The 19169-nt window shown below is 40.9% G+C and overlaps 1 protein-coding gene across 3 annotated transcripts in view; it reads left to right on the top strand.

Moving 5' to 3' along the window:
- slc12a5a (solute carrier family 12 member 5a) overlaps nucleotides 1-19169 on the top strand; it is a 320066-nt gene that overhangs the window by 254151 nt on the left and 46746 nt on the right. For all 3 annotated transcript variants that reach the window (XM_088339009.1, XM_088339007.1, XM_088339010.1), the window contains exon 5: nucleotides 17574-17628. In XM_088339009.1, coding sequence (XP_088195135.1) covers nucleotides 17574-17628 — 55 coding nt within the window. The remainder of the gene's footprint in view (nucleotides 1-17573; nucleotides 17629-19169) is intronic.

Here is a 19169-nt window from a genome sequence, read left to right as displayed (position 1 = left end):
TTCTATATGCCATCAAGCATCCTGTCATTCAAAGGCGAGGGTCAGGATCTCACTGAGGCTAAGCTGATCTGCACGCTCTTCATGTCCTGCGGATTTAACTACACGGGAGGATGGGGGTCAGTGGGGGGGCATTGTATGTGTACACATGCATAAGGGAACACATGCATACTCGACAGCGGGGCGTCCTAGGCAGCCCCTGTTATGCCGAGAAATGAATCATTGCCGAGATTTGCATCCCCTCGCCACTATAAGCACTTTTACCTCGTTTTATCTCACTTTTATATCACTTTTAGGGAATGTCATGGCGAACATATAACCAAAACCACTTCGTCTTGCATTTGTTGGGAATGTAATACAGTGGGACCTCGGTTCTCGACCATAATCCGGTCCAGAACCCTGTTCGAAAACCGATTTGTTTGATCACCGAAATCATTTTTCCCATTAAAAATAATGTAAATCGTTTTAATCTGTTCCAACACCCTGAATGTTTACCGTGAATGTTTAACGTAAACATAAAGCTAACCCAGGCTAATCGTATGTTCGCGTTATCGTGATCTACGGTACGATATGATTACGCTAACATGAACGTGTAAAAATAAAAAAAACAGCTCGTTTACAATTCATTTAGCACCCGGGTCTCCACAACAAGTGGTGAGCGGTTCATTGGAAAGGGGGCTGCGTTCCAACACCCTGAATGTTGGGCTACGTTCCTACACCCTGAATGTTTACCTTGAATGTTCAACGTAAACATAAAGCTAACCCAGGCTAATCGTACGTTCGCGTTATCGTAATTTTCAGTACAAAAGATTACGCTAACATGAACGTGTAAAAATTAAAATAACAGCTCATTTACAATTCATTTAGCACCCGGGTCTCCACAACAAGTGGTGAGCGGTTCATTGGAAAGGGGGCTGCGTTCCAACACCCTGAATGTTTACCGTGAATGTTTAACGTAAACATAAAGCTAACCCAGGCTAATCGTACGTTCGCGTTATCGTAATCTTCCGTACGAAAGATTACGCTAACATGAACGTGTAAAAATTAAACAAAAGGATAAAGAAAAGAATTATGAATAGGATTTCTTACCTTTGTGGTGGTCAGCAGAAGGGGCAGGTGGACGGTGGGGTATTCCCTAGCAAGATCAGACACTCGCACACCTCCTTCATATTTTGCTATTATTTCTTTCTTAAATGCAATAGTTGTACGCACTACTTTTCTTTTTTCACCTGTAGCAACTTTGCTGCTTGCACTGACTTTCTTCGGAGGCATAAAAAAGGGCTAAAACACCCGAACGCTGCTCAGCATTGCACCCTAGCGTACGCACTCGCGCATTACCGGCGTTCGAACTCCGATTTTTAGACCGAACAACGAAGCAAGCATTTCTCGAAATTTTTGGTCGGACTCCGATTTGCTCGAACTGAGAGGCGTTCGAAAACCCAGGTTCCACTGTACAACTTTGTATTTGTTGTGAATGTAATCAAACGGTAATATATATATATATATATATATATATATATATATATATATATATATATATATATATATATATATATATATATATATAATATATATATATAACGGTGTGTATATAAATCACCTTTGAGAACTGTTATGCACTCTACCATAAAGCTTATTATGCTGAAATAAGCTTTATGGTAGAGTGCATAACAGTTTCAATACGAGCGATTTGAGTAGAAAAAGGCAAAATACACATGCTACCTGCTCAAAAGTGATTTATATATGGTGTGCATTACCGTTCGATTACATTCACAACAAATACAAAGACGGAATGGTTTAAATTGTATTACATTCCCAACAAATGCAAAGTGGTTTTGGTTATATGCAGGGTTGGGTAGGGTTACTTTAACTGGATTACTTTCAATTACTTTTGGATTACTCCAATACCAAATATGCTAATAAAAGACAAAATAAACTAAATATGAATAAAATGACTAAAGGCTTGGGGAGTAACGAAATACATGGAACGGCAAAAATGATGTTGGCAAGCTGTTTGGAATTATTTTCATGTTGTTTCTGTCGCATTTTATGTTAGTTTTCCCGGAGATCAAAGAGATCAAAGCCAGGAGAGAAAGCTTACCACATGTTGTGAGTCATCTTTTTATTAATATTTAGTTTCTTTTGTCTTTTATTAGCATATTTGGTATGTGTACACATCTTATTAATTGCTGACCAGGTAACCTTGAGGAGTTTTCATTCATGCCAATATCATTGTTGTTCTTTAATTTTGATCAGTGTGTTTTCTAATTTTGAACAGTGCTTTTTCGGAAAAAATATTTTTTGGAGGTGGAATGCCTTTAGTCAATTTGTGAAAATAAATGTTAAAATGTAACTTATCCGTGGAAAGGTAACTTTTCTCAAGAAAGGTTATTCTCACATTATGACATACCTGTCAACCTGTACGTTTTTGCCAGGAAGAGATCAAAGCCAGGAGAGAAAGCTTACCACGTGTTGTGAGTCATAATTTTATTCATATTAAGTTTATTTTGTCTTTTATTAGCATATTTGGTATTGGAGTAATCCAAAAGTCATTGAAAGTAATCCAGTTAAAGTTACATTTCTGAAAAGTGATATAAAAGTGAGATAAAACGAGGTAAAGGTGGTTATATTAGCCAGGGGATGCAAATCTCGGCAGGGATGCATTTCTCGGCATAACAGCCCCCCGCCCCCATCCAGGGGTTGGGCAGTGATGTGTTATGTAAGGCATACGAGAGAGAGAGAGCGAGAAAGAGAGAGAAGGCGGGCAGGGGTCCTCACGCACCGTTCCAGCTCCGGCTTATCACCCTGGGGCCTCCTCAATGATCTCGGTAGTGTGACTGATAAGAAACCGCAAAAGCTTACGAGAACGAGAGAGGAAATTTGAGCATGTTTGTGTTGCTTTCAGTGCGAGCCAGTTCGGAGCTTGTTTTCTTCTCTGTGCACACTGTTTTCATCGCGCTTACAAGATCAATATAAACTGGGATGGATGGATAGCAAATACCAGCGGCACGCAAAAACGCAAATAGAATGTGCAAGGGGGGGGGGTCTTGGATGCAAGCTTCAGGATTGGGGGAAATGTATTAACGCTGTGTGTGTGTGGGCTAGTTTGCTATAGTGGGGATTTGAGGGGGTTGTTCTATAAATACACTCGGTGCTGGAGGAGAATCTAGGCTGCATTCTCACTCACATCAGAAAAAGGACACACATTTACCAACAGACAGTCTTGAGAAAACGCTCAGCGAAAGTGGAGTGGACATGCTAAAGCAAGGGTGTCCAAACTTTTCAGGAAGCGGGCCAGATTTGGTAAGGTGAAAATGTATCAGGGCCGACTATTCAGCCTTTCATTCGTTGAACAGTTTTTAATAAATTCATCCTCAGTGAATACCGTATTTTCCGCACTATAAGGCGCACTGACCATGCGCCTTATAATACAGTGCGCCTTATTTATCGATCAATATTAAGTCGCAAAGTCTTCCAACTAACTTGCAGCCGCCGACTAGATTTTCCCCCGAACGCCAAGTCCGCGGTGTATGCTGGGATTTATTTACCGGCGTTTCATTGGCTAACCAATGTGTCTATTATCATTTGAATCGATCACTATTGGCTAAAGTTATTCGGAGTTCAAGGGGCGGATCCTTTTTATCATTTACAGGCTGGCATAGGCTGAAGCGGCAAAACAAAGCCTGCAATTGGCCGAAAAAGATGAATGCGTATAGCACGTGGTTGACGGCATACAGAAAGCATTTTTTACTAGATAGATAGATAGATAGATACTTTATTCATACTATACTGTATTTGTAAATATTTCTCCTGGATTTACTACCCTCACGGATATAAGAGGACCATGGCTGCACATTATTATTGAACACAACGACTTCGGTGAGCTACTCCGGCTATATATTTTCCCTTTATCTTGTTTCAGACTGAACTCGATGTTTCTGTGCAAGGTGCAGATAAAGGATGGAATGGAGTGTCTATTTTTGAATTAAACTCAATTCCAAGCAGTGCCGTTAACAGCTTCCGTTTGCTTCCCCTTTTCACAGTGCTCGTTTACAATTAGGTTTTTGTAGCACGTTTGGGCTGGCAGTGCCTCTTGAAATTACTTTTTTTTTTTTAATTGTCCCTTGGCAAATTAGGATTTGTTTCTGATTTGGGTGAAAAAAACTACCTGAATTTTCTCTGTTTTCTTTTTTATTTCCACATGTTGTAAATGGGGGCTTCAACATTACTGGCGAGCCACATATTATTAATTTTATGACAGAGGCCGAGGGCCAATAAAAATTTGACCGCGGGCCGTAAATGGCCCCCGGGCCGGACTTTGGACATGCCTGTGCTAAAGCATCCTGAAAAGAGGTAACAGTTTAGAATTAGCAAGGGCAGCGCTGGAACTGAGTGGTTAGCCTGGGAGTCTAGCGGGCAAGAGGTCGAGAGCAATGTTCCCTCTAAGCAATCGCGCACTGCCCGCACATTCTCAGCGCACAAGAAAATCTATCCAGCGCAATGTTCCCTCTAAACTGCGTGGGTGCGCAATTGCGCACTACCCAGAGCTTCTCTGCGGACAAGAAAATCTAGCCAACTCACAAAAATCAGGGCTTGAAATTGCTAATTAAGAAGCGAATTAAGTCAAAGTTACAGTGCATGAAGGTAAAAATACAAGGGTTCCCCTGACGTTGTGTTCTAAATGCGGTATTTTGAAAAGTCAAGGTCGAAGCAGAACGAAGTTGAGTAAAGTCAGTAGAGTTTTTTGAGAACCGGCTTCTTCGGCTCGGCTCACTAAAAAGAACCGGCTCTTTCGGTTCCCAAACGGCTCTTTAGATTGTTTTTGCTTCTTTAATCCCTACACAACCAAATATTATGTAAAACTGTGCACAAAATGACTTAAAGGGAGGGGGGGATAGAACATAAAAGAAAAGATACCAAAATGAAAAAGTAGTGAGAAAAAAAGAAACAAAAGGAAGAGGAAAAAAGAAGGAAAAATTCTGAAAAAAAGCCAGAAACAAGAAAATAAAGAAGCAAAGGGAAAAAAGTAGAGAATAAAAAGAAAAAAAAGTAACAGCTAGGAAAAAATAAACTCAATGAATTTTTTTTTAAAGGAATTTATTTAAAAAATAGAAAAAAAGGGAAAAAGAAGAAAGAGTTTGTGTTGCATTCAATTAATTTCCAATTATACCAAGTCAATCTTGTTGCCAACATTGTACTTCCACTAAAAAATGTGATTAAATACAGTTGTGTATCATGCAACCGACTCAATAAGCCCCCAAAAATGTTGGTATTATGTGACAAAAGATACCAGGAAAAAAAAGAAATGGAAATCTTGTGAAAGAATTGTTGTAAAAACAAATGACGTTTGTAGGCAGTACAACCTTTGCAATACTCTATTAGTCAATTCATTCAAAAGTAAAAACAATTTTTGCATTGCCGGAAACTCGGCAAAATGTAACGTGATGTCAAGTTTTGGACATGTTTGATAATGACTTAGTTGCCACACTTGGGATTACCGTTGCTCACTGTTGTTTCAAGCGTTGCTCACCGACTTTGTGTGAACGATCAAACCCGTGTAAAATTACAGGGAACATTGATCACCCTGTTGTTTTTGCTTGTGTGTGTGTCTTACCAACCCCTTTTTATTTTCTGTTTCTGACATTCTGCAAATATAAAAAACCCACCTTTGTTAGAGCCTGCCAGACGTGACAATTGACAGTTGGCTCGGAAAAAAACACACACGCCCGCACACAAACACACTCGCATATTTCTCACTCAGATAATGAAAGCGGCTTGGACACAATGAGGTTTAATATCCTAGATGGAAGGCCGCCTCTTGTGCGCTCGTCCTCATTACTTCCAGGTCCAGAATCTGAATGCGCTAAGGTGGGGGTGAAGGAGGGCTTGGAAACAGGAGTGCTGGGGGGGTGAGTTATCTCGTTTATATACAGTTTCTTCATCTTTTTCCCTTTTATTCTCATCTCTTGGTGAGCGGATCGATCCAAATACCGATATAATCGATACTGAGTGAGTACTTGGATCGGATCGATACAGTCCTACCATTTAATTACAGTGAAACCTCGGTTCTCGACCATAATCCGTTCCAGAACCCTGTTCCAAAACCGATTTGTTCGATCACCGAAATCATTTTTCCCATTAAAAATAATGTAAATCGTTTTAATCCGTTCCAACACCCTGAATGTTTACCATGAATGTTTAACCGAAACATACCGTACGAAAGATTACGCTAACATGAACGTGTAAAAATATAATAATTAGGTCATTTACAAGTCATTTAGTACCCGGGTCTCCACAACAAGTGCTGAGCGGTTCATTGGAAAGGGGGCTCCGTTCCAACACCCTGAATGTTGGGCTCCGTTCCAATACCCTGATTCCACCGTGCAGCAATTCATTCCAATCGTAAAAAGTGGTGGTTATATTCTTATGTCATCTCATCTCATCTCATCAGCTGTACCGCTTATCCTTATTAGGGTCACGGGGGGGCTGGAGCCCATCCCAACCATCTCCGGGCAGGGGACACCCTGAACTGGTTGCCAGCCAATCGCAGGGCACACGGGGACAGACAACACACTCGGTCAGTCACACCTAGGGACAATTTGGACCAGCCAATTAACCTGAAATGCATGTCTTTGGAATGTGGGAGGAAACCGGAGTGCCCGGAGGAAACCCACGCAAGCACGGGGAGAACATACAAATTCCGCACAGTAAGGCTGGTAGCTGGATTTGAACCCACGCAGGAGGTTCCCACGACCTCAGAACTGTGCCGCACACGCACTAACCACTGCGCCGCCGTGCTGCCCACATATATATATATATATATATATATATATATATATATATATATATATATATATATATATATATATATATATATATATATATATATATATATATATATATATATATATATATATGTATATATATATATATATGTATATATGTATATATATGTATATATATATATATATATATATATATGTATATATATGTATATATATATATATATATATGTATATATTTATATATATATATATATATATACACAGTATATATATACAGTATATATATATACAGTATATATATACAGTGTATATATATATATATATATATATATATACAGTAAACCTCGGATAAGTCGGACTCGCATAAGTCGGATTCTCGGATAAGTCGGACAAATTGCGTGGAACGTTTGTTCTCTAGGCTTTTCTGTAGTATTACACCTCGCATAAGTCGGATTTTATAAGTCGGATCCTCGCCTAAGTCGGATGGATTTTTCCGTACAATTGACCCTTTTTAATGGTTTTCGCCTCTGATAAGTCGGATCGGTATCAGGTCGCCTAGGACATCTCCCAAATGCTCTAAATTTCAGCCTCCAGTGGCAGTAAGCGATGGAATTTTCCGGGAAGATTTTCACTCCTCACAGATTTTCCGGGAAGATTTTCACCCCTCCCAGATTTTCCGGGAAGATTTCTTGATGTGACGTGGCGTTCCGTGATTGGCAGAGGCTATTCATCAAACTCCTCCTCAGTGTTGAATGATAGCACTCTCAATCACAGCACGCGGTCATAGAACAAAGCCTCGTAATCATAATCCCATTGTTTCTTATTACAGTAGTGCTAGCATTCAAATTGAATTTGTGTGAATTTCTTTGGACTTCCTTGCGGTCTGTGCGGTCTACGGTGTGGCGATGGCCTCAAGTTCTAAAACCAAAGGCAGGAGTCTCAAGACTAGAACGTATGAAGAAAAGCTCGCTATCATTGAATTCCAAGAAAAGAATCAGCACATGAAGCAAAAAGACATCGCGGCGAAGTTTGGAATGAGCCCTCAAACTTTGAGCGACATTCTGAAAAGCCAGAAGAAGATAAAAGATATGTGTGCGACAGATTTTAGAGCTCCGACCGCTAAAAGGCAGAGGGTAAATGATCATCCAGATGTCGACAAAGCACTGATTTTGTGGTTCCGTCAAAAATCATCGAGGCCTGAAATCAGAATTGACTGTGGAATGATGCTAATGCAAGCTAACAAATTTCGCCAACAGTTTTCACCGAAATTTTGCGACCTCGGATAAGTCGGATCCTCGGATAAGTCGGATGAAAATGACCGGTCCATCTGGATCCGACTTATCCGAGGTTTACTGTATATATATATATATATATATATATGTATAGAGAGAGAGAGAGAGACAGTATATATATAGACAGTATATATACTATATATACTGTATATATATATATATATATATATATATATATATATATATATATATATATATATATATATATATATATGCTCTTTATTCTTAAAGTTGGGATTTTCCTTTTTTAATAGAAAATATAATTTGTTTTAGGCTGTTTTTATCATTATTGAAAAACAACTCAAGGGGGCAGGAGTACAATTATTTAATGATTACTTGGAACGGCTCGATACCAAAAATACCAGTTTGGCCCACTCTTATATGTTATGCTTCCTCATTTTTTGGAAGTCTTTTATATTTTGTGCTGCTCCCTTGCTTCTGAATCTGCTCACCATCTATTCCCAAAGAGCTGCCAGGCCCCCTCGTGCCATTCGTGTCTTCACCCTCTGACTTCCTTTCTTCCACCTGAGAGTGAGTCCTGCCCTCCGTCGGGAGGCAGACTCCCTAGCGAAGGTCTTTGTGCTGAAGTCGCAGCAGTCGGTGGAAGAAATCATCTGACAAGGGGGGCGTAGTGAAGCGTGCTAATGAAGCGGAGCTCTGGAGCTGCAGGACACTGTTCTGTCAGAAGCAATCTCCTCTCACTCCCAAGGTCCACCAAAGGCCAAATAGGAGCGTTAGGTCGGGATGTAAGCAGACCTAAAGTGTCCTTTGCGCTCAGCGACGACTAGATCATACAACTTTTCACTGCATGCTTTTGGGAGTAGCTTTCACCAATCAGACGCTTCAAACAGCTAGAGAAACTAACATTAAATATTTTGTGAGAGTCAAAACATATAGAATCAAGGTGTATCATCCATCCATCCATTATCTGCACCGCTTATCATCAGTAGGGTCACGGGGGTGCTGGAGCCCATCCCAGCTAGCTTCGGGCAGTAGGCAGGGGACACCCTGAACTGGTTGCCAGCCAATCACAGGGCACACAGGGACAGACAACTCGCTCATTCACACCTAGGGGCAATTTGGACCGGCCAATTAACCTGACATGCATGTTTTTGGAATGTGGGAGGAAACCGGAGTGCCCGGAAGAAACCCATGCAAGCACGGGGAGAACATACAAACTCCACACTGGAAGTCCGGTAGCTGGATTTGAACCCATGACCTCAGAACTGTGCCGCACACGCGCTAACCACTGCTCCGCCGTGCTACCCCAAAGTGTATCAAATAGAATAAAATATATATAATAAAATATGTTCATTCAGCGGTGCAGTGGTTAGCGCCTGTGCAACACAGTTCTGAGGTCATGAGATCGAACCTCCTATGTGGTGCAGATAATGGATGGATGGGTGGATGTTCATCGTACAGCAAAAAAATAGTCGGTGCAAGATTAAAAAATAGAAATTAAAAACATATATTTTAATACATTAAATGTAAATGTCTTCATAGACTACCTCTACATACAGAACAAATATATTGTGCAACATCCTGGCTTCTCACTCAACTCGCTTAGCCACCACCCGCACTATGCGCACTGTTTACATAATTGTAACCAAGATTGCTGCTCTTTGATATGCCTACTTGTTGTTTTTATTGTAACCTGTAACATCTTTAAGTACAGAACGTATTTTTTTATCTGAGGTTTGGGTCCTCTCCTGTTTTCTTTGCAAAATAAAAAAAAAACGATTGGTTTCTTCTGTGTGTCTTTGAAACTACTGGGGCGGCAGTAGCTCAGGAGGTAGAGCGCTCGTCTTGGGATCAAGGGATCCCAGTTCGAATCCCGGCTCGCCCGTGTTACATGTCGAAGTGTCCTTGGGTAAGACACTGAACCCTAATACCCCCAATAAGCAGGTTAGCGCCTTACATGGCTGCAAGGCCGCTATTGGGAAATGTGGAGCACATTGTAAAGCGCTTTGGGATGTCGTTGACTTGAAAAGCGCTATATAAATGCAGATCATTTCATTTCATTTCACCACCCAGGTACCAGGAAAAGAGAACTATAGTATAACTTTAGACTCTTTATTACTTATAAAGCATAGATTCTAAATGGCCCAAGTCTAGATCTAAACACTTACACAGAGGTTGCAGATCATAGCTCTATAGGCAGAGCATTGGACAACACCGGAAAACGAATGGAGAACGCTCCTGAGCCTGTCGATTTCTTCTTGGCTCTTGGAATCACTAGTCCAGGATTTTCTGCGCAGAGGCTTTGAGCAGTTGAAAGATGAAAGGAGGCAAAGCCAAGCAAACGTTTATGTTTGGAAGAGAACCTTAAAGTCCCATCTTGAACGGACAGGGAGCAGGTTATAGCAATTATGCCATTAAGCAGTTTGTTAGTTTGAGTTTTATGCGCACTGTTTACATAATTGTAACCAATGACCTATAAGCTTGCTGCTCTTTGATATCCCTACTTGTTGTTTTTATTGTAACCTGTAAGATTTACTCAAAAGGGCTTAGGGGAGCATCTTTAAGAGCAGGTCGTATTTTTTTATCCGAGGTTTGGGTCCTCTCCTGTTTTCTTTGCGAAATAAAAAAACAATCGGTTTCTTCTGTGTGTCTATGAAGCTATAAACTTATCAAAGGCACATTTTTAGTCATGTCATATTTTGACTGAATTTTATTTCACATTTATTTTAATTTATTAGAAAACATACTGGGCAGCACGGCGGCGCAGTGGTTAGCGCATGTGCGGCACAGTTCATGTCTTGGGAACCTCCTGCGTGGGTTCAAATCCAGCTCCAGACTTCCTGTGCGGAGTTTGTATGTTCTCCCCATGCTTAAGTGGGTTTCTTCCAGGCACTCCGGTTTCCTCCCACATTCCAAAAACATGCATTTCAGGTGAATTGGCCGGTCCAAATTGTCCCTAGGTGTGAATGAGCGAGTGAGTTGTCTGTCACTGTGTGCCCTGCGATTGGCTGGCAACCAGTTCAGGGTGTCCCCTGCCCACTGCCCGATGATCGCTGGAATGGGCTCCAGCACCCCCTACTGAGGATAAGTTGTGTGGCTAATGAGATGAGATGAGAAAACATACTCTCCGTTTTATACATTATACTCACTTTTTGCAACTAGGTACCACATGCAATTCATGTTTGGCATTAATTTGTCTTGTGAAGAATAGTTACCAATTTACTATAACATTTGCATAGAAACACAATGGTTTTCTCTCTCATTACCAGTGTTCGTTTCACCTCTGAAAAGTGATGGGTCCCGGGGACTTGCATGCTCAAAAATTATGGGTCCCAACAGGGCTCTATGGGTCCCCAAAATTTAGGGTTGAAATCGTAAATCAAATGTATAATATAAATCTATATATTTATTTAGTTTTAATCATCAAATTATTAATTCATTTTCTGCATCAAATTATTGTTGGTAATATACCGATTAAAGGGATAACCACAAAAGTGTCTTATTTTTATTTTCTCCTTTTATACTTCCTTTTTTTCTTAACTTCTTTATACAACATAGTTCGTAATATCAATCATCAAAGCAAGTGAGCCGTTTGAGAGCCGGCTCTTTTTAATGAGTTGAGCCAAAATAGCCGGTTCTCTAAAAAAAGACGGACTTCCTTTCACTTCACAACTCGAACTCGTTTGACTTGATTGATTTGCCGTTTCGTGATAGTCGGTGTATACCGGATGGTACCCATCTTTGACAAATTAGCGTTTTTCCGTACAGATTTTCTCGTACGTCGTACACGTCTTGAAATGCATAATAAACGTACTTTGTACGGCAAAAACGTACAGGATGACAAGTATGAATTTCTCCGATGTTTTTTTAGTGCCGGAATTTTTGCGGTTGTTATCACTTTCTGCATTTTGTTTCGACTTATTACTGACAATGAAGAAATTACCAAATTTGTGTTGATTTTCACCTAATACTAACCTTTTTTTCGGAGGCATACTTAACCTTCGCTCGACGACAAGCACCACAACAACGACGTAATCTCGAAGCAACGAGATCTCGTTGGACGAGATCGGCGTGCAGACGAAAACCGCGAGACGAAAACAACAATGGCGGATCTGCCTGACGAAAAGTTTGGAGTGCGGTAAATCTTTGTTAAAAAAAAGTAATCAGGTAATAATGACAGTTTTGTGTCAAAAAAGTTGCGTCCCAGGGACACACGTTGATTTGAGACTATGCGTCCCCAGCAAAAATGATGCGTCTAGGACGCAGGGACGCGGGCAAATGAGAACACTGCTCTACACTTCATGCTTCTCAAAATAGACATTTATTTTCACAAGTAGGGTGCTGACCTAAAAGGTCTGGGACAAAAATATCTGCTGGTCTTTAATGATGTCCCTGACATCCAGATGATGCCTTGCAAAAGATGTGAGATGCTTCTAAAGGTAAAAGTAAACTTGCCAAATGGGATTTGAGCAAAAGTCACAAGAAAATGACAGCAGTGAAGATGAGAAGATAGAGTCGAGACATCCCGATGGTCGGGTCACCTTGTCAGACAATTTTGTTGATGGAGGCTGCGGCAGAAAAAAACCTCATTTTTAACCGCCAGACGGATGTGGCGCATCCCTTCGGTCTTAGGGATGCGACTCGATGGTTACGTATGAGACCACTTTGTCCTCGCCACCACATCAGATAAAACATTTAAACAATTACGGTCTTATCTGCGGGGGCGAGAGATGAGCTTGTGGCCTCATTAGGAGCAGATTAACGCAAAGGAACAGACCCCCGTCGTCGGCCGCGTCCTTGATATGTCGACGCCCTGAGGTGCCGCTAAGCAAATTACCACCTTCACGGGGACAGTTGAGGTGCACAATATATTTTTGCGCGGGAGTCGCTGTGTAGGCATTGGACGTCCGGCAATGGTGGTCAAATCATTTTGTTTTGTTCATGTACTCGGAAAATATAACTCAATAGTGTACTATAACGTTCCACCGGATGTTAACGTTTCACCGGATACTAACGTTAGCATAGCGCTAAATCTCCTGCCCGCTGCTATCAATAAACAGCAGCTTGCACACCCCGACGGAGCTTTTATCGTCGCTGGCGACTTTAATCGGGCATGTTTAAGGACTGTACTTCCAAAATACATTCAATACGTGGACTGAACAATTAGGGAAAAAACACTGGACCGTGTGTACAGTAAGATCAAACATCTAGTTGGATCCGGCCATCTCTGTCTGTCCCTCACCCCCTCACACACACCCCCTCCAGAGGAAAACAAAGCCTATGCAACAGTGACAGTACAAACATCTTCTTTGTTCCTTTATCTCTTTGTTTTCTTTATCCTCACTGTAAAATGTGGACCTGGAGAGCCACGTCCAATTTCGTTGTCACAATATATTCAACCCATGTTGTAACAATGACAATAAAGGTATATTCTATTCTATTCTAAAGTACTTCTGTGAATAGTGGCAATCCCTCGTTTTTTGCAGGAGTTGTGTTCCAAAAAGCTCCCACTATATAGTTAAACCATGCAGGTAGAAACGTTTATTTTAGTAGCAGATATCAGTAGGGTGGCAAGGCCTACTGATTACAGATTAGATAGAGAGAAAGAGAGAGAGAGAGAGAGAGAGAGAGAGACAGAGAGAGAGAGAGAGAGAGAGAGAGAGAGAAGAGAGAGAGAGAGAGAGAGAGAGAGAGAGAAGAGAGAGAGAGAGAGAGAGAGAGAGAGAGAGAGAGAGAGAGAGATACTTTATTCATCCCCACAGGGAAATTTACACTTCCAGCAGCATCCCTGCGCTGGAGAACAAAACAATAATAAAGGAAAAAGAATACAATACAGTACTGTGCGGAGTTTGTATGTTCTCCCCGTGCTTGCGTGGGTTTCCTCCGGGCACTCCGGTTTCCTCCCACATTCCAAAGACATGCATTTCAGGTGGATTGGCCGGTCCAAATTGTCCCTAGGTGTGACTGATCGAGTGAGTTGTCTGTCCCCTTGTGCCCTGCGATTGGCTGGCAACCAGTCCCCTGCCCACTGCCCGATGAATGCTGGAATGGGCTCCAGCATCCCCGCGACCCTACTGAGAATAAGCGGTGCAGCTGATGAGATGAACACAAATACCCAATGTGACGTTTTAATACCCAATGTAGCGTGTTATATAGAGTATCTAGATCAGGGGTGTCAAACTCATTTGAACTCGAGGGCCACACGATAGAACAAACATTCTGTCGGGGGCCGGACTAGTAGATTAAAGAGAAAAAAAAAAGAGAGATACAGAAATAAAAGAAAGAGGGAGGGATAAGGAGAGAGGGCAGGACAAAGAAAGAAAAGAGAGAGGGAGACAGCGTGAAAAGCAAAAGATAAAAAGTCGTGAGAGAGGGGGAAAAGAAAGGGAGAGGAAGAAAGAAATCCAAAGAGAAATAGAAAGACTGACAGAAAAGAGAAAAGAGAGAAAATGAGAGAAGGAAGTTAGAGCAAAATAAGTTAAAAAGACACAGAGAGAGAAAGAAACAAAGAGCAACAAAGGAAGGAAAAAAAAGAGACACAGAGAGTGAAAGAGACAGAGATCGGGCGAAAAGGCGTGGACAAAAGAGAGGGAGAGGGAGAGGGGGAGGAAGAGAGGGAGAAAGGGAGAGAGAGAGAGAGAGAGAGAGAGAGAGAGAGAGAGAGAGAGAGAGAGAGAGAGAGAGAGAGAGAAATACAAGTACAGTGTCTTTGTTTGAGGCACCTGGCTTTGGCAACATCAAGTGGACCTATTTCAACCTGCAGCTCGTTTTTCTCTTGCGCTTCTCTGAGTGTTGTCTCGCGGGCCGGATTCAATACTATAGCGGGCCTGATCTGGCCCGCGGGCCGCCTCTTTGACACCTGTGATCTAGATAGTGCTACACAGAATACACACTGCAATAAAATATTTTAAGTTACTCCCCAGGCAAAAATGATGTTGGCAAGCTGTTTGGATTTATTTTCATTTTGTTTCTGTCGCATTTACCACGTGTTGCTTACCACGTGTTGTGAGTCATCATTGTATTCATATTTAGTTTCTTTTGTCTTTTATTAGCATATTTGGTATTGGAGTAATCCAAAAGTAATTGGAAGTAATCAAGTTGAAGTAACCCTACCCAACTCTGCTTAGGCAAGTAGAGCCTATCCATCTCTCTATCCTATATAGTACATTATCTTCTGAAATCGTTTATTATATGATTTTCCATTGCAAAATCAAATAAATATTACTTAATGTAATGTGATGCTGACTGTATCAATGTATTTTCCAAACACTCACTGGTATTTTGATAACATTTACGTTATGCCACTTTACTATTGCGTCATTGTAATTGAGGCGGATACGTAATCCCAAAAATATTACTTTTTTTTCTGGAAAGAAGAGGATTTAGGAACTTTACAGAATTACAAAAAAAGTTTCTCTGAAGAAGAGTTCTTTTCATTCCCCAAGCGTGTGAAACGTCAATCCCAGCAGCTGAACAATTGTGCACCCATAAAATCTTAATTCTATCTTCGCACCGTCACACAGCATTGGCTTTCTCCTCCTCCACTTGTCATTTGTCTCTTCCGGAGCTTTCCTCATCATTTTTAGATCCTCACCTACACTATCTCGCCATCTTTCTGGGGTAGCAGTTATTTTTTCAATCATGCATCATGAATTAAAAAAAACCCTAATGATTATGTAGTATGCATATCTGTGAACCTGTACGTTTTTGCCGTACAAAGTACGTTTCTTATGCATTTTAAGACGTGTACGGAAAAATGCTGATTTGTCAATGATGGGTACCATCCGGTATACACCGACTATCACAAAACGGCAAATCAATCAAGTCAAACAAGTTCAAATGAAGCCAGCGGTCTGATGGAGTGAAAGGAAGTCCGTCTCTTTTTAGATTAAAGAGAGCCTGCTCTCAAAAGGCTCACTTATTGCATTATATTACGAATTATGTTGTATAAAGAAGTTAATAAAAAAAGGAAGTATAAAAGGAGAAAATGAAAAAAGACTGGTTAGTGGTTATCCCTTTAACCAGTGTTCATTTTACCTCTGAAAAGTGCTCAAAAATCTATGGGTCCCAACAGATATCTATGGGTCACCAAAATTTAGTGTTATCGAGGTTGAAATTGTAAGTTGGTGACAAATATATAATAGAAATCTATAAATTCAATTAGTTTTAATCATCAAATTATGAATTCATTTTCTGCATCAAATTATTGTTGGTAATATACCGATTAAAAGGATAACCACAAACCTGTCTTTTTTGATTTTCTCCTTTTATACTTCCTTTTTTTCTTAACTTCTTTATACAACATCATCATTCGTAATATAATGCATCAAAGCAAGTGAGCCGTTTGAGAGCCGGCTCTCTTGAATGAGTTGATATGAAAAAGCCGGTTCTCTAAAAAGAGACGGACTTTTCACCACACAACTCGAGACCGGCGTGCAGACGAAAACTCGAACCGCGAGACCAAAACAACATCTGCCGGATCTGCCTGACGAAAAGTTTGGAGTGTGGTAAATCTTTGTTTAAAAAAAATGTAATTGGGTAATAATGACAATTTTGTGTCAAAAAAGTGGCGTCCCGGGGACGCACGTTGATTTGAGACTATGCGTCCCCAGCAAAAATGATGCGTCTAGGACGCAGGGACGCGGGCAAACGAGAACACTGCTTTAACCAGTATATTACCAACAATAGTGCAATGCAGAAAATTAATTAATAATTTGAATAAGAAAATGTATTATTCTACTTAATTATATTTGCATGTATTTTTTCCTTCTACAGTGAACGTCCAAGCTACTTTACTTTTGAATTTTTTTTATAATAAACCTCATTCATGTCGAGCAACTCAGTATCTCACAACAAAATGTTAATTGACAATATATATGATACAACGAGCAGCACGGCGTCGCAGTGGGTAGCGTATGTGCGGCACAGTTCTAAGGTCTTGGGAACCTCCTGTGTGGGTTCAAATCTAGCTACCGGACTTCCTGTGCGGAGTTTGTATGTTCTCCCCGTGCTTGCGTGGGTTTCCTCTGGGCATTCCGGTTCCCTCCTACATTCCAAAGACATGCATTTCAGGTGGATTGGCCGGTCTAAATTGTCCCTAAGTGTGAATGAGCGAGCGAGTTGTCTGTCCCCGTGTGCCCTGCAATTGGCTGTCAAACAGTTAAGGGTGTCCCCTGCCCACTGCCCGATGATTGCTGGGATGGGCTCCAGCACCCCCGCGACCCTACTGAGGATAAGCGGTGTAGCTAATGAGATGAGTTGATACAACGAAACACATGTACAACATAACATGTTAAACTACATAATCAAACACGTTTGAAAAAAAATGGTTATTTTGTATTTTGTACGGGAAAATACGACAGTTTGTAAGGGCATGGAGCCCTGGAGCATGACAGGTATGAGTATGAATAACTATAACCTGGCCAGATCCGGCTTAAAACACTGTACTCTTATTTGTATGCATAAAAAATCAAATGAACTGTTTTTAATGTTTATAGTAGATTTCTAAATATTGTCTTTTTCTCCTTTGCCTATTTAGACCATGCTGACTGCTATCTCCATGAGCGCCATCGCTACAAATGGAGTGGTGCCAGGTGGGTGTGCAGACTCACAAGTGACAGTTTGACACGAACCCTCAACCCTCTTCGAAATGTCCTTTTTTTTCAGTCGCACTTAACGAGTTAGCATTAGCAGAGTTGGACGTCTCACAATAGATATTTGCACCATATAAAAGTGGTCTTAGATACACGTTTTGTGGGGGCGGGCTACGCTCTTCAAGGGAAGCGAGCGTCATGGAGAAAAGTACCGAAACGTCAAACAATTAGGACGTGGACGTGGCGGCGTGGTGCTGATTAAGCTCCTTGTTTATTTCCACTCAGTTCATTTGCACACAAATAGAAAATGCAAGCACTGTGGTAAAACATAATATAATACGAGATAAGCGAGGGAGGCAGAAGTAAAAGTACGACTGCCGGGGGAGGCTCCGCCTGACACAAACAAATTTAGACGCTAATAATTTTTCCCGGGGAGGATGAATTATTCAATAATGAACAATCTGATGTGCATGTTTTTAAAAGTTACATGAATGGAATTAAAATTGACATCAACCAGATCAGGGTCGCCAACCCCATCCCCGCGGACCCGTTCTAAAAATAGACCTAATCACGAAATATCGACGTCTAAAATATGATTAAATTGTGTTGCAATTTTTTTAAATTGAATTTACAGAATGTACATTAAAGAAAAAAAGTATAAAAATGTAGAAAAACCTAAAAAAATAAAATAAAAGCAGAGTTCGATAATCTAAGAACTCTGAGGTCTCAAGGGGCGGAAGTGAATGCACATGACAAGCCTCAATCTTAAATGTTGCGATTTTTACGCACATAAGAAATGGGGCGGCAGTAGCTCAGGAGGTAGAGCGCTCGTCTTGGGATCAAGGGATCCCAGTTCGAATCCCGGCTCGTCCGTGTTACATGTCGAAGTGTCCTTGGGTAAGACACTGAACCCCCTAATACCCCCAATAAGCAGGTTAGCGCCTTACATGGCTGCAAGGCCGCTATTGGGAAATGTGTAGCACATTATAAAGTGCTTTGGGAAGTCATTGACTTGAAAAGCGCTATTTAAATGCAGATCAGTTCATTTCATAAACATGGCGGGAAAATGAAAAAATAAAGTTATAATTTTCGTAGTGAATGGGTGGAAGAATTCTTTTTAATTAATGTGAAAGTGTGCGTCTCATTTCCGGACGACTGTGGCCGAAGGAAAGCGGCAAAACATGCATGGCCGTTGCAGCACTTGTCACAAGCTTCCGTGCTAGGTTGGGTACGGTTACTTTAACTGGATTACTTTCAATTACTTTTGAATGACTCCAATACCAAATATGCTAATAAAAGACAAAAGAAACTAAATATGAATAAAATGATGACTCACAACACGTGGTAAGCTTCCTCTCCTGGCTTTGATCTCTTTGCTCTCCGGCAAAACTAACATCAAATGCGACAGAAACAAAATGAAAATAAATCCAAACAGCTTGCAAACATCATTTTTGCCGTTCCACGTATTCCGTTACTCCCCAAGCCTGCACAGAATTTAGTCATTTTATTCATATTTAGTTTCTTTTGTCTTCTATTAGCAT

Source organism: Urocampus carinirostris, chromosome 6, assembly GCF_059441175.1.
Source record: "Urocampus carinirostris isolate Australia breed hairy pipefish chromosome 6, RoL_Ucar_1.0, whole genome shotgun sequence".
Classification (NCBI taxonomy): domain Eukaryota; kingdom Metazoa; phylum Chordata; class Actinopteri; order Syngnathiformes; family Syngnathidae; genus Urocampus; species Urocampus carinirostris.
This window is presented reverse-complemented; position numbering and strand designations above follow the sequence as displayed.